Here is a 15,885-nt window from a genome sequence, read left to right as displayed (position 1 = left end):
GAGAAGATGAAGGAAATACGCTCATGACCGCTGTAAATGCAATAGAAACAACTCGCTCGAACGCTTCGCTACAAAAGACAGACAGGAAACAACAAATTAAGCCCCCAAAATGCAATCGAGAAACGACAGTACGCATGGCCGTGAGACAAGTGTCGTAGAAACAGAAAACAGAGAAACGCAAGCAGGTATCCTCTAACGAATCTAGTCGTGATAATGTTCCGCTAAGAAAAAAGTGATGATCGAAAGTACGAACAAGCGTACACACGGGACGAACAGCCAGGTTGGTGCTGATGTTAACAACATCTGCCACTCTTGCTCTTCTGCGCCTGGTTGATATCTTCTTCCCAATCTTGCTGATGTCCAGCGACATTGGGTGTGGTGGGGAAGCCCAGCCAGCTCCGCCTTTTGTCACCTGTGCCTAAGCGGAAGCTTCCGTTGCCCGTTCCAGGGTAATCGAAGTAGCCAGCCACATTGCCGTTGTTGTCCATGGCAGGGGTGACACCAGCCATGGCGTACTGCCGTTGTTCTTCCTCGAGCTTCTTCTGCTGTTGTTCCACAAGCTTGCGGGTAATGACGCGAAAGACCTCGTCTACACCCTCGCCGTCTTTGGCGCTGATCTCGTGACAGCAATCCCAGCCCAAGTCTTGTCCCCAGAAGCCGCTCGATCGATTGCTCTGTGGCGACGCCATACCGCTGTGGAAGGCTGCCGGTACGGAGCCCCAGCCGCTTGCTGCAGCACTGTGTGGCTGTCCGTTTTGTGTGGGGTGGAGGTTCTCGGCGACGTATTCGATGCAGCGCTCAAAGGGCACTTTCCGCTTGGTAGGGTCTTCGGCTACGACGTCTGACTTTGTTCCTACCACATGGAGGATCACGTCCTCTCCAAGGTTTGTCTTGAGTTCCTTGAACCAGCGGCCCATCTCCTCGAACGAATATGGATCGGTGATGTCGTAACATAGTACTGCAGCATTTGCGCCTAGAAGAAAATGTTAGTTCTGCGCTGAACGTTTGCTTATAGTAGACGATCCGAACTCGGCTGCCGGATGTGGGGTATCCAGATAGCGGAAAGAGACCCGATATGTATGGCGACAGAATATGAGAGTTGATTCGGCGAAAGGAACAATACTAACGTACCCCTATAATACAGCTTGGATATGGACCGGAAGCGCTCCTGGCCGGCGGTATCCCATATCTGTAACCGAACCACGGTGGAGGTGTCGATATCCACAACCCTCTTTGTCAGGAAGGAAGCACCCACGGTGGACTGTGTCGTGGGAGGCGTAAATGCGTTCTTGACGTATCTGTGCACAAGAGAAGTTTTTCCAACTCCTTGGCTACCGAGAACCACAATCTTTGCTTCCAGGCTGTTGGACATATCGCCGTATTACGCCAAATCTATTTGTATACGTCGGTGTTGGCGGTGCAGGGATGGGGCGGCAGGCGGTGTTGTGGGGTCGGCTCAGATATGCGCGGTCGCGGTGCCTCGGAGCAAGAAAGAAAGGAAATGCGTGAGAGGCGGCGGGAGAACAAGTTGCATGGCGAGCAGTGAGAAAGAGTCGCCGGCAGATGTGAGAAGAGGCAGAGGATTGACGTAGAGGGTATCTGAGAATATTAGGCAGGAGGTGAGTGCCCGAATGACAGCCCAGCTGCGTTTGGCGCTTGCACCGATTCTCTTGGCTAGGGGAGCCATGTGACAGGCGCCTTAAGCCAATGTGAATCAGATCTGAGAAGGGTGCATCCCAGATGGGAATGTAAATGCCCATCGTGATCGCAGCCCTGGGGACTGATAATCATCCAGGGGATGACGCGCCATGTTGATGCTGTGTGTCGGGCAGTCAACAATGCACGTCATGCCCAGCCAGCTGTCTCTTCCCCGCGTTTCGGAGCAGCACGGAGTCTTCCACGCGACCGACGAGAACGTTAATACCTACCCCAACTAAGCTCCCTCAACGAACGACAGTTCCTGGCCGACACATATATCCTCAAGAAAACCGCCTGCGAAGGACCGAGACGGGATGCCTAATGCGATAAGCCCGGAATCGATCTCGCCTCGAGCTCGTGGGCTAGGGTGCTAACTCAGATGCATCTCCGCGACCAGCATCCGAAGCCCGCGGGGATGAATGTACCGAGCTATTACCCCAACCATGCTGCCGTCACCAACCTGGCCCTTCCGCTCGTCCAAGCCCTCTAGTGTCTGGAAATAACCTAGACCGGCTCCATATATTTTCTGGCCTATCTTCGCGTCTTGATTACCTGCCCTTCAACATTTCGCGCTCGACACACCGCCGCCACGATGAACCACGACAGCAACAACACCCAGAAGGTGAAGCTCACCGGTGAGCAGGTCGCCCAGCACAACAACGCCGAATCATGCTGGGTCATCATCCACGGCCGCGCCTACGATGTCACCGAGTTCCTGCCTGAGCATCCCGGAGGCCAGAAGATTGTCTTGAAGTATGCTGGCAAGGACGGCACCGAGGCATTTGAGCCAATCCACCCGCCCGACACGCTCGACAAGTATCTCGACAAGTCCAAGCACTTGGGCGAGGTGGACATGAACACCGTCAAGGAAGAGGCAAAGGAGGTTGATCCAGATGAGGAAGCGAGGCAGGAGCGCATTGCGCGCATGCCTATTCTGGAGCAATGCTACAACTTGATGGACTTTGAGGCCGTCGCGCGCAAGGTCATGAAGAAGACAGCATGGGCATACTACTCCAGTGGTGCCGACGACGAGATCGTACGTCTCTCTCAACGATCACCGCCATTGCCTGAGCTAACTTCGACAGACACTACGCGAAAACCACAGCGCATTCCACAAGATTTGGTTCCGACCACGCGTACTCATCGACGTCGAGAAGGTCGACATGTCCACCACAATGCTCGGCACCAAAGTTGACATCCCCTTCTATGTCACCGCGACAGCGCTGGGCAAGCTCGGTAACCCGGAGGGAGAGGTCGTCCTTACGCGCGGCGCACACAAGCACAACGTTGTCCAGATGATACCAACACTAGCGTCATGCTCGTTCGACGAGATCATGGACGAAGCAAAAGACGGCCAGGTCCAATGGCTGCAGCTATACGTAAACAAGGACAGGGAGGTCACGAAGCGCATTGTGCAGCACGCCGAGAAGCGCGGCTGCAAGGGTCTCTTCATTACCGTCGACGCACCGCAGCTCGGTCGTCGCGAGAAAGACATGCGGAGCAAGTTCGACGATGTCGGCAGCAACGTCCAGAGCACCGGCGGCGACAATGTGGATCGTAGTCAAGGCGCCGCACGAGCCATCTCGTCCTTCATTGACCCGAGCCTCAGCTGGAAAGATATCCCGTGGTTCAGGAGCATTACCAAGATGCCCATTATCCTCAAGGGTGTGCAATGTGTTGAGGATGTTATCCGCGCCGTCGAGGTTGGTTGCGATGGTGTTGTCCTTTCCAACCACGGTGGTCGTCAACTCGATTTCGCTCGCTCCGGTGTTGAGGTTCTCGCAGAGGTCATGCCAGTTCTTCGCGCACGCGGCTGGCAAGATCGCATCGAGGTGTACATCGATGGCGGTATTCGACGTGCGACAGACATCATTAAGGCTGTTGCACTCGGCGCCAAAGGTGTAGGCATCGGCAGGCCTTTCCTTTACGCCATGTCGGCATACGGTCTGCCAGGTGTTGACCGCGCTATGCAGCTGCTGAAGGATGAGATGGAGATGAACATGCGCCTCATTGGTGCTTCAAGCATTGCGGACCTGAACCCCTCGATGCTTGACACAAGAGGGCTTAGCATGCACACTGCTACCGTACCTCACGACACTCTGGGTATGAATGTCTACGACCCGCTCATTGGCCCTCAAGAGAGTGTTGTCAAGGAGAAGTCGAAGTTGTAGAGGAGCTTGTGATTGTATTGTATATATATCTTGGCGCAACACATTTCTTCAAATATGGTCAATCAATACTTACAGCGAGATGCCGTGTTTAAACCGAGTCACAATCTATTCGAACTCTCTACCTCTTGATCATGTGCGCTCATTCACAGCCCTACGCCATCAAGTATGCTCGTGTGGCACCCTTTGTCCGCATCGTGACTACGCGTAGACGCGTTCGGCGAGTGGGGAAGGAGCGCCCGGTGGACCTTCCGATCGTCAAGCGTCCTTGAACCACGGGTCGCTCTTTCCACTTCAATCGCAGCACGCCTCGACCATTCACATTATCGCACCTTACTATATCACATATCCCCGCCTTTGAATCGCCTTCGCATCACCGCTTTTACTTTTTGATTATATCTTAATATTATTCCATGGGTGCTCCTGACGTTGCAGCGCAGCCCGGCGCTGGCTGGGACGAAGCGCAATGCACAGCAGCCCTCGCACACTTGGAGCAGCTCCAGGCGCAGGTGAGAATAGCATACCACCTTCTCTGGTCAAGTCATACTAATATGCGATAGATCAGCGACATGCGCCTAGCTATCCCCCGCATCATCGAGCCCTTCCACCGCCCTCGCAGTTCCGCGACGTATAAACTCTACGCCGACGGCGTACTCGGTTCCCAGAAGAACCTCGACTCCCTCAAGAGCCAGTGGAAGTCACCAGAAATTCAAAGCACGTTCGAACACGTCAAGCAGAGCCTCGGCGCAAATGCGGACCTGTCAGAGAGCGTCTCGATACCTTCTCATGGCTGGGCGGAACGAGCGCGGAAGGCGAAAGAGTCGACGAAGAGCCAGGGAGGGGAGAATAAAGAGGACACTGGTGCTATTGTTACTGACGAGGATATCGAGAGGATTGTGGTGGATTTTAGGAAGGCGCATCCGAATCTCAAAGTCGAAACACTTGATGAGGATCGCAGCATCCAAACACGCTTCGTAGCCGGTTCTCTCATGCTGAAGTTCCGCGTCGGCATCGAGCGTGATGCAAACGGACGACATAAACTCAACGCAGAGTGTTTAGGGACAACTGAGCCCTTTTTGGCTATCACAAGATGTATTGCATCACGGTCAAATCCAGATGATTTGAAGTATCTGTTGGTATGTACATGGGATTGTGTGGCATGGAAATGTTTTGGGTGGATGCTAATTATTACAGGATATGATTGCTGCGTACAAGACTGTGAAAGGAACGTCGTGTGCTAAATGCGGGAAACTTCTGGATGACTCGGCGTTGACGCCTACTGCGCGACGAAGTAAACAAGTTGCCGTCGGAAACGAAAGTCCAGATACGGTCTGGGTGGCACTCCACGAGGCTTGCATTGAGTAAACCCAGATGGCACTCACGTCGATCTAGTGCGAGCTCATCTCACATAGGGGGGCGGGATGTGAAAGAATGGCTCCCCCTGGCCAAACTCGTTGTCAACATCACCACCCCATCTTCGCGGCAGATACTGCATGTCATGATGCCACTGGCCGAACACGTTTCTCATCGCCTGGGGGTAACAGTTCCATTCGCTATTTCCGTATGGCTCTGGTTGCCAAATAGCATCTGTCCACATATCCAGGCTTGGCTCTGTGTACTGTCGAGTCCGGAAGTCGTAGCACTTGTCTTTATCTCGACCACCGAGCATGCTGTCTTGGGTCCACGGAGCGAATTTCGAGCTATTAAAGCCGAAAGGATGACGTCCGAATCCGGGCTGATGGCCATATCCCGCCCATTGATTTTTGTGTGGACGATTGGACACGCAATCCGTCTTGCGAGCCCCAAACGCAACGTACATGTCCGGGCCCTCGTTTTTGAATATATCCTTGAGGCGTCCACGAAATGAGCCATTCCTTCCGTCCTTTGGCCATATAAATGCCTTTGATGGTTTGACATTATGGAGCTTCCGGCCATCTTGGTACCATCCTCGCCAGTACGGTTCACGAACGTATCGAGCTGCTTGTGGTTTCGATCCGCACTTCCGCCCGGTTTCCGTGAAGTAGGGAGGTCTCGGCAGAATATCAGGCATGTTGAAGATGTCTTAGTAAAGGGTCTGTTTCCTTCGAGGGAAGTATAGTATCTTTAGCGATGGACAACCGCCTTTGTAGAGATGATACTGTCAGTCGTTTGCTAGCGAAGATTGCAGATACGAGATAGTTATACACAGTATGGCAGAGATGGAGCGTGTGTATAGTCGTTTGCGTGCCGCTACTACCTAGCATACAAAGTTTTATATTATTCCGTCATGCACCCGCTTCCATTTGGCTCATCTTTGGACTGTCAGGCGTGGCCTTGCGCCTGCTGTATCAACTTTCCAGCAAGCATGTAAACCCCACTCTTACCAAACTGAGGTGAAGCATCTAACGTGACTGAGATCATATTTCAATCTAATGATGCTTTGAGAAGATAAGATGGTACTAGTCCTTTCACACGACGCGGTACCTGAAAGACAGGGATCGCGAGGGTCCAAGCTCTCAAGCTTGAACAACGCGATCTCGTTTCTCCAGGTTTGTTTTCGGGACCATCAACAACACCGCCCAATACACCACCATGTCGCTTTTCGGCAATCTTGGAGGCTCGCAGCCCGCCTCTACTGGCGCATCCGGTGGAGGACTGTTTGGAACAGCAACCGGCGGATCAGGCGGTACCGGATCAAGCTTGTTTGGCAATCTGGGCGGAGGTACTTCGAATGCGCAATCTGGTACGACACAGGCACCAAGCTCTGGAGGCTTAGGAGGCGGACTTTTCAGTGGATTGGGCGGAGCAAAGCCACCTACGACCACGACATCCTCGCTGTTCGCTGGCGCCGGATCGACTTCGCAGCCGCAAACACAAACGCAACCCAGCAGCCTTGGGCTGTTCAACAACACGGCGTCGCATTCAACAACCAACAACGCGCAACAAACGAGCGGTTTCGGTCAATCGTCTCTCTTCGGCGCTACCTCGAACCAGCAGCAACCCCAACAGCAGCAGCAGCAACAGCAACAGGGCACGTCACTAGCCCAGGCAAACGCTGGCACCGGTCGCTCAGCCCACTTCGATAATCTGCTCGAGCGAGGGCGAAAGCGCAATGCTGGCGAGAATGGCACGACCAACTTTGACGAGCTGCCGTCCTTGCAGCTGGGCCTTGGAGACATCGCACGCAAGGTGCGCAATCTGGGCGCTGGGGGTCCCTCAGCCGACCAGGTTCAGGACCGCTCACAGGATCGCGCTGCGTAAGTTGAAATTGGATGCGATGTGTGACCACATGCTGACTGCTTCTAGACACTACCTACTCTCCGCCTCAGGCGTGAAGATGGGTAGTACCCTCCGCGACCTCAACCAGTTCTCCTCGCAGGGTGGACTCGCTGCGCCCGGTCAGGCACAGAACCTCTTCGATAATGACGTTGACGGCTACATCTCCAACCTGCACTCGCAATCGACCCTTGCGCTTATCCAGGAAGGACTCGAGCAATCCAAGCGCGATTTCGACACGTTCCTCGAGGACAATGTTCAGATTGAATGGGACAAGCAGAGGCAAAGGATCTACGAACACTTTGGGCTTGGCCGACAGAGCGAAGACATGGCAGCATCTCAGAGCGGCGCATTCGGCAGCACAGCTCGCGGAGCTTTTGGACGCGCGACAGGACGCAAGGGTCGCTCCATGGGTCCCAACGGTGCATCTGTCAACGGACGATCGACCTTTGGAGCATCTGCTGCAGGACCGCCTGTTCTCGGTGCTTCCCAGAGCGTTCTCGGTGGGCGCGATTCGTCCGACAAGTCAGTCATGGGCGGACAAGCTGCTCCTCAGGATCGATACGCTCGCGACAAGCAGGAGAAGTTCATGGAAGAGGTCAAGAAGCTCAACGAGTCCAGGCTGCGGGAGAGTACATTCTCGGTACTTCATGCGTTCTCCGACGTAGAGAAGGCTGCCGGTACAGAATACTCGGACCACTTCACACGCGCCTACGGAACGCTCATCTCCATCACCGGCGAGAAGACCGAACTCGAGGCATCCAACCCTGGCTCAAACCAACCGAAAGAGCGAAGTTTCGCCAGAGACTATCTGGACGAACAACCAAACTCTGCTGCTAGTGTTCGCATGCGCAAGCGTATACTCGACGGGTCTCGAAAGTACCTGGAAAGCAGGTTCCTGGAGCAGGTGGAAGATGTTCTACGGAGAAACCCCGCGGAGGCGCTCGTTGGTGGTGTTCCTTCTATGCTCAACAAGATCCGAGGCTTCGTGAGAGCAAAGGCTGCATTCAAGGAGCTCGGCGCAGACACTGAGCTATTCCAACGGATAGGCGAAGCTGGCGAAGAGTTCCCCTGGATCATCATATTCTTCCTCCTGAAGGGTGGTCTGCTTACCGAGGCTGCTGAATATGTTCGAGAGAAGAGGAACTTCTTCCAGAACACCGACCGAAACTTCCAGGCGGCGATATCCCAATACGCCTCCGATCCGGACCGAAGACTGAACCCCGATACGCAACAGAAGGTCGCTCACACACATGCCCAGAGGACTCGCTTGAAGACGCCAGAGGATCCTTACCGAATGGCTTGCTACAAGATCGTTGGTCGATGTGACATGAGCAAGCGCAACCTGGAGCCGATTAGGGAGAACATGGACGACTGGGTATGGCTGCAGTTCAACCTGGCTCGCGAAGGCAACCGCGCTGAGGAGAACGCCGGCGAGATCTTTGGCTTGGAAGAACTGAGAACAGTTATCAAAGACATCGGCCAGCGCCACTTCATGAACGACGACGCTGAATCATCGGGCGGCTATGGAGTTTACTTCTATCTCGCTACCCTGGCTGGCCTGTTCGAGCCAGCTATCAACTACCTGTACACCCACAACTACGTCTCTGCGGTTCATTTCGCGGTCGCTCTAGACTACTACGGCCTCATCCGCGTGTCAGACTGGACAACTGCAGGTGGAGAGATCATGACCTTCACTACGCGACAACAACCACAGCTCAACTTTGGACGCATTGTCGGCCACTACACAAGCGACTTCCGTGCTGCACGAGCTGATGCTGCGGCCGACTACTTGGTGCTGATCTGCATGAATGCGGATCTACCAGGTGAAGCAGGCCGACAACAGGCAGAGCTCTGCCATGAAGCTCTTCGCGAACTTGTTCTTGAGACACGCGAATTCTCTACCTTGTTGGGTGACGTCAAATCCAACGGCGAGACGACACCGGGTCTTATCCAGGAACGCGTGCCGTTGCTCAAGCTAGACGGCGAGATGGGCTTGTTGAACACCATCACCAGCGAAGCCGCGAGAATGGCAGACGACAACGGACGCATCAACGACGCCATTCTACTCTGCCATCTTGCCGGCGAGTACGACAGTGTCGTAACGATCCTGAACCGCGCCCTGGCTGAGGCACTCTCTGTAGAACTCGGTCAAGAGCCTCTCCGTCTGGAGCCGTTGAAGCCGCGTCTGACAGCTGCGGAGTCACAACAGCAACAACAACAACGAACTGATCTGACTTCGTCGAGCTTGAGCATGCTGGGAACAGACGATCCTGTCGAGCTCGCGCAGAAGGTTCTTGCGTTGTATGACGCGAACAGCCTATGGTGGAGGAAGGTGTCGCAGATGAACCGCGACACAGTTGGAATACTATTTCAGCTCAACAACGCGAAGAAGATCATTGAAGCCGGCGACTTCATGGCCGCACTCGGCGTAAGTTATCACATCACTGTCTCTCACAGTCAGTCACTAACATTCCGCAGCAAATCGAAAACCTCCGCATCCTGCCCCTGTCCGCCAACGGCAATGTCAGCGACATCCGTGCCACCGCCAACAGCTTCAACTCATACCCACAAGAGATATCACGCAACATTGGCAACGTACTTCTTTGGTGCATCGGTTGCTGCTCGAGGCATCGTGAGCGTCTTCTGTCCGGACAATTCGAGGACAAGATGCGCAAGGTGCTCGCTGATCAGCTCCTACAAAAGGCGAAGGACCTAATGGTCTTTGCTGGATTGATCAAGTACAAGTTGCCACCGAGGGTGTTCGAGACGCTGGCAAGGGAGGGCCAGGAGGTTGGTGCTTTCTAGAGCTGAGGCGGTAACGATAGATGTTTGCAGGTTGGAGTCTTTGGATTTGGTAATGCAGTCATAGCATGCGCTTGGAAACGTTTGGGTTCGTGAGGAAGAGGTGATTGAGCATCTGCACAGCGATTGGGCACGTTGGGTTCGACATAGAGTGATACCAATAAATCATTGTAATTCGCGGCCAATCGCACCTTCCTGTGATCCTGATGCTGGGACGCCTTGGCCGGAAGAGGCCGCGTGGGGTGATGGCCAAGGCAAGATTGGTACAGTGATGGTACGAGACCCGTGGCGCAGGCAATGTCTTGTCATCTTGGCTACTGTTGGCATGCAACGACCACTAATTCAAGCAACGAAAAGGTCGTTCGATGCCAGGAACGTGCCGGTGGCCGGTGTTGGAGTTCGCCAGACGATCCTTCGAGGCTCGGGCTGATCGGCGGAGTGGTGTGACCCCACTTGACGGACCGGGGAGCTCTTTTCTTTTGGAGCTCCCACGTCATATGCGCGCGACGCCGCGACCCATGCTCCGACTCCCATCACCTTATCGCCAGTTTGAGTAATACCTACAACTGTTGCCTATGATACATAAACACCACGTAGAAGCCCGCTAATCACCAACTAATCGTATTACCTCTACTACTCACAACCACCCAGGACTCGGCAAAGCTACCCCTCCAACCGCCGTTGAGACCTGAATCTTCCCAACACGTAGGGACCCGCTTCTTCTCGGCGTCTTAACTTTTCCAACTAGACAGGTGAATCCACATTGACCTCATACTGACCCACGGCCAAATATCTCTTCGGACCTTCGCATCCAGCTGCGACTACCTCCAGCCTCCACTTACTACCTCAACTTCAACCTACACCTCTCACCCCGCCTAATACCCCAATCAACAACACCCAGACTCACAACATGGCGCCCACCGAGATCCCGCCGCCCCTCGATGGCAAGAAGAGGCGCATTGGAGTCATGACGAGCGGAGGTGACGCGCCCGGCATGAACGGAGCGGTACGCGCTGTCGTGCGTATGGCGATTCACAACAACTGCGAGGCCTTCGCTATATACGAGGGCTACGACGGTCTGGTCAAGGGCGGAGACATGATCAAGGAGATGCATTGGGAAGACGTCAGAGGCTTCCTTTCAGAAGGTGGTACCCTCATTGGCACAGCACGATGCATGGAGTTCATGCAGCGCGAAGGCCGCCGGACGGCCGCGAAGAACATGATCATCAAGGGTATCGACGCGCTAATTATCTGCGGTGGTGACGGATCCCTCACAGGTGCTGACAAGTTCCGCGCGGAGTGGCCGGAGCTGCTGAAGGAGCTGGTGCAAGAGAAGCAGCTCACACAGGAGCAGGTTGAGCCCTTCAAGCACCTGAACATTGTCGGTCTCGTCGGCTCCATTGACAACGACCTTTCCATGACCGACGCTACCATTGGCTGCTACACCTCGCTCGGACGTATCTGCGAAGCCATCGACTCGGTCGACACCACCGCCGTCAGCCACCAGCGTGCTTTCGTTATCGAAGTTATGGGTCGACACTGCGGTTGGCTCGCACTCAGCGCCGGTGTCGCGACAGGCGCAGACTTCGTCTTCACACCAGAGAACCCACCAAGTGAAGGCTGGCAGGAACAGATGTGCAAACAGATCAAGAAGCAGAGACAAATGGGCAAGCGGAAGACCATCGTCGTTGTCGCCGAGGGTGCCATCGATCGCAACTTGAACAAGATCACCTCAGAACAGGTCAAGGACATTCTGGCAAAGGAGGCGAAGCTCGACACACGAGTGACGACTCTCGGACACGTCCAGCGTGGAGGTACACCATGCGCTTACGACCGTATGCTTGCGACACTTCAGGGTGTTGAAGCTGTCAAGGCGGTCTTGGAGGCTACCCCCGACACACCCAGCCCGGTCATCTGTATGCAAGAGAACAAGATCGTCCGCCGGCCGCTCCTCGAGGCGGTTGCACAAACCAAGGAAGTCGCTGTAGCCATCGAGAACAAGAACTTCTCAAGGGCTATGCAGCTCCGCGACACCGAGTTCGAGCAACAATACCAGGCCTACCAAATCACCACAGCGCAAGATCAGCCAGACCTACTATTACCAGAGAACAAGCGAATGCGCGTCGGTATCATCCACGTCGGAGCCCCAGCTGGAGGCATGAACGCAGCGACCCGTGCTGCGGTTGCACACTGCATTGCCCGCGGCCACACACCAGTCGCGCTCCACAACGGTTTCCCTGGCATAATCCGCCACCACTCCGATGAGCCAGTTGGTGCGGTGCGAGATATCAAGTGGATTGACGCTGAGACCTGGGCCTCCAAGGGTGGATCTGAGATCGGAACGAACCGTGGGCTCCCTAGTGAGGACCTCGAGACTGTTGCGTTTGTCTTCAAGAAGTTCAACATCCAGTCTCTATTCGTTGTTGGTGGTTTCGAGGCTTTCACAGCTGTTTCGGAGCTGAGGAAAGCACGCGAGTACTACAAGTCTTTCAAGATTCCTATGGTGAGTGCATATCCTGATAATGTAGTTTCAGCCACTCGATAAGCAGCATGCTAACTAGACTTTAGGTCATCATCCCTGCCACCATCTCGAACAACGTCCCCGGAACAGAGTACTCCATCGGTTCAGATACCTGCCTGAACGCCCTCATCCAATACTCCGATGCCTGCCGTCAATCAGCATCGGCGTCTCGTCGCCGTGTCTTCGTTATCGAGACTCAAGGCGGTGAATCAGGTTACATCGCAACAGTCGCCGGTCTCAGTATCGGAGCTATGGGCGTATACACTCCCGAAGAAGGCATCAGCCTCAAGATGCTCGACCGCGACATTGACCACCTCCGCGAGGTCTTCAAGAAGGACAAGGGTATCAGCAGGTCTGGTAAGGTAATCCTCGTCAACGAAAAGGCATCCAAGACATACAACGTGCAAATCATCGCCCAAATGATCGCGGAAGCAGGCCAAGGCAAATTCGAATCCCGCCATGGAGTACCCGGCCACTTCCAACAAGGCACAATCCCCTCCCCCATGGACCGTGTCCGAGCCGTCAGGTTCGCCATCAAGGCCATGCAACATCTCGAAAACTACGCCGGCATGGACCCCGACGAGATCGAAGACGACTCCATGTCCATCAGCGTCATCGGCATCAAGGGCAGCAAGCTTCTCTTCTCGCCCATGGAGCAAGTGGAGAAGAGGGAGACGGAGTGGCACCGCCGCCGCCCCAAGCATGAGTTCTGGATGGCGCTTAAGGAGACGGTTGATACGCTGAGTGGCAGGCCTCAGGCGCCTGTTAACCCGGACGATATCGCTACGTTGGCTGGACGGCCGAGGGCTACGAGCAAGGCTTATGGGTATTAAGGTGTGGGGGCGCGGGTTTTAGGGATTGTGACGACGGAGTTATGATTATGAAGTATTTGTAGATAGATGGATATGGCTTTCCTATGATAATGACTATGGAATGACAAACGATTAACACTCATCACCAGTACCATGGAACGGTTCGCTTAAACAATGGTTTGCCGGGGTTCGTAGGGATGGTCGAATCCATACCTAGGTACTCAACCATGGTAGCCAAGTATGACTCTACTGTGAAGACAGTACTAGGGAACATCTTTTTCTTCCAAGGCTTCTGCATTCACGATGCAAGACCACGGACATTTACCAAATCGCGGCTGAGCTGAACTTCCACTCGCACACTTGAACCGGGATTGACGCCGAACTATTTCAGCACACCACCCCCTAACTACTCTAGCTGCGGTAAGCTCCCAACTGCAGCAGTATGAGTTACGATGAGCGAATTCCAGTACGGGCTCAAGGATAAGTTCCTCACCAAGGAGGAACTCTACGAATTTCGTTTCCCCACAACTGTACTGGCCTGGACGAATCCTCTGAAGAAGAAGGCCACGGTCAGTACGAATACTACCGATTCCGGGCATTCAAACAACAAGCTATACCCGTTCGCAGAGAAGCTTACCAACTTGTTGGTCCGTGATGTGGAAGTTGTCGCCGTGACAGCATCGACCGCAGGAGAGATTCTGTTCCAAACAGTGTGCGATGACAGCGGCGTATTGCTCACAGAAGATGATACTGCCTCTGAAGCGGAAGAAGAGAGCGAGCCAGGTCCTGCAGCGGCTGTTGGGTATGTGCAGAGCCTTTGCAATGAACAGCGAAGCAAGACGTTGGACGAGCAAGAGCATCACCCTGCCCTACAAGTCCATATTCCATTGACTACTGCCGATGATATGGGAGACTCAATCGGCTGCTGGTTGCTTTCCAAGACAGAGAGACATCTGGAAGGAGTGACGCATCCCCGGACAACTGTCAGTTTCTCTCAGCATGCAGCCAATCTCGTGCACTTGATCAAGGCAACCTACGAACAAACATCAAAGGGTACAGCTGCATTGGCCAGAGACCAGTTACTTAACTACGTGCTCTTGACCTCGACCGCCAAGATAGCTTCTCGCATCCAGAAAGGCAGCAAAGACCGCAACTTTTACGACTATCTAAGCAAGCCTGGCGGTGACCTTGATGACTTTATGCTGCAGGAAGGTTACCACTTCAGGTCATTGCTTCTGGGTACCGCCCGCGATGTTCTCTACTCAAACTTTACCGAAATCCAGCGGAAAGTGATCGTTTCAACGATCAAGTTTCTGGAACGTCGGTCATCAGCCAATGCAGACAAACTGCCCTGCCGTACTCAAGAGGCACTGGAAAATACCCGAAAGATCATCAAACCACTCACCCAATTCAAGGACCTTCTGAACACCGGCGAATCGACTGTTTACAACCAACATACTGCTAGTCTTTTGCAGGATATTCTTAGTGCTGTGCTCGACAACCTAGTTGCCTGCTTCGAGTGGCTCGCAGCTGCAGTGCGAAGATCACAATTTTTCAAGAGCAGCAATTACGACGCACTTCCAGGAAGTCCCGCAAGCGACGAAATTGCACTCGCAGGTCACTATTTCGATCATCTTTTGAAACAAGCAGGTCTCTGGCTTGATGTTTTGACACAGTTCAAGAAGACGTTCTGCAAGTACTTGTATACAAACCTAGGGCTTTTGAGAAAGGTTCACATGATAAAGAATGCAATGAAGACCGGCGACATTGCTCAAGATACCGAAGGCCTCCCTGGATTCTCGACCCCACTTGAAAAGCAACAAACGATCGACCCCGAGTTCGAGCAGCTCGACTCTCTTGCCGAGAGACAGCAGTGGGAGCACGCAGCAATGGCATGGCTGGATCTGATATGTCTACACTGGACAGCGATCCTGGATCTCCGGAGTGAAGGCCGCCAGGCACCCCGCAACAAAGTTCTCAGAACCTACTTGCAGCAAGCGAAGTTCCAACACTTTGAAACTCGTCAAGAGCACCAGGACAGGAGATTGATCATAAAGGGTTATCTGGACAACTTCACATTGCTATCTGGAGAGAAGCTCACAACGGACGAATGCCAAAAGATCAGAACATGGCTGCTAAGAAATGGCGATGGCTACTCCGCGAAATTTGAAAACGAAGAAGCAGAAGCTACAAACTTCACCGGTACCTACCACTGCGAAACAGTCCTACTGAGTCTTGCTTTACTAGCCAAGAAGCGGGCTGATATCCTAGACGTCGATATCAATTCCGCGTCTGCACCACTAAGCAAGGCTCACCTGCAGCTCCCTGGTAAAACAACTACGGATGCACTAAAGGGTAAGATGAACGCCCTACCAGTATCGCAGAAGTGCTGTCCTGCTTGTCATGCGCTAGTCGAATACTTCATTGAGAATGTAAATCCAGCTCTGGTATACCCGGGTAAGCATGAGGTATGGTCAGCGGCAGCACTTCCACCGTGGATTCCAAGGGAAGCGGGTCAGGTAGTTCTGCGAGCTGCCCGGAAGGCACTGCGATTTCGGTTTGACAGCATACTGCGAGGCTGAGCTTGACTCTTGTATAAAGCGCGATGGGCGTGTTGTATCGTAGA

The 15,885-nt window shown here is 53.8% G+C and overlaps 6 protein-coding genes across 6 annotated transcripts; 5 read left to right on the top strand and 1 right to left on the bottom strand.

The window, feature by feature from the left end:
• Positions 1-293: 293 nt before the first annotated feature.
• Positions 294-1,372, bottom strand: J4E86_008386 (uncharacterized protein; the record flags this gene model as incomplete). The annotated part of the gene is made up of 2 exons (XM_051448898.1): positions 294-973; positions 1,132-1,372. The coding sequence occupies 2 exons, from the start codon at positions 1,370-1,372 to the stop codon at positions 294-296; spliced, it is 921 nt and encodes a 306-aa protein (XP_051299895.1).
• Positions 1,373-2,290: 918 nt separating this feature from the next.
• On the top strand, positions 2,291-3,869 carry J4E86_008385 (uncharacterized protein; the record flags this gene model as incomplete). The annotated part of the gene is made up of 2 exons (XM_051448897.1): positions 2,291-2,734; positions 2,784-3,869. The coding sequence occupies 2 exons, from the start codon at positions 2,291-2,293 to the stop codon at positions 3,867-3,869; spliced, it is 1,530 nt and encodes a 509-aa protein (XP_051299894.1).
• A 410-nt stretch (positions 3,870-4,279) lies between these two features.
• J4E86_008384 (uncharacterized protein) lies at positions 4,280-5,231 on the top strand (the record flags this gene model as incomplete). The annotated part of the gene is made up of 3 exons (XM_051448896.1): positions 4,280-4,375; positions 4,427-5,002; positions 5,061-5,231. 3 exons carry the CDS (start codon positions 4,280-4,282, stop codon positions 5,229-5,231), a joined length of 843 nt encoding a protein of 280 aa, XP_051299893.1.
• Positions 5,232-6,437: 1,206 nt separating this feature from the next.
• On the top strand, positions 6,438-9,929 carry J4E86_008383 (uncharacterized protein; the record flags this gene model as incomplete). The annotated part of the gene is made up of 3 exons (XM_051448895.1): positions 6,438-7,102; positions 7,152-9,552; positions 9,603-9,929. The coding sequence occupies 3 exons, from the start codon at positions 6,438-6,440 to the stop codon at positions 9,927-9,929; spliced, it is 3,393 nt and encodes a 1,130-aa protein (XP_051299892.1).
• A 907-nt stretch (positions 9,930-10,836) lies between these two features.
• On the top strand, positions 10,837-13,280 carry J4E86_008382 (uncharacterized protein; the record flags this gene model as incomplete). The annotated part of the gene is made up of 2 exons (XM_051448894.1): positions 10,837-12,429; positions 12,495-13,280. The coding sequence occupies 2 exons, from the start codon at positions 10,837-10,839 to the stop codon at positions 13,278-13,280; spliced, it is 2,379 nt and encodes a 792-aa protein (XP_051299891.1).
• Positions 13,281-13,711: 431 nt separating this feature from the next.
• On the top strand, positions 13,712-15,841 carry J4E86_008381 (uncharacterized protein; the record flags this gene model as incomplete). Its single annotated transcript, XM_051448893.1, has 1 exon — positions 13,712-15,841. One exon carries the CDS (start codon positions 13,712-13,714, stop codon positions 15,839-15,841), a length of 2,130 nt encoding a protein of 709 aa, XP_051299890.1.
• Between the last annotated feature and the right edge of the window lie 44 nt (positions 15,842-15,885).

Source organism: Alternaria arbusti, assembly GCF_024043155.1.
Source record: "Alternaria arbusti strain BMP 1465 chromosome Unknown scaffold_13, whole genome shotgun sequence".
Taxonomy (NCBI): domain Eukaryota; kingdom Fungi; phylum Ascomycota; class Dothideomycetes; order Pleosporales; family Pleosporaceae; genus Alternaria; species Alternaria arbusti.
This window is presented reverse-complemented; position numbering and strand designations above follow the sequence as displayed.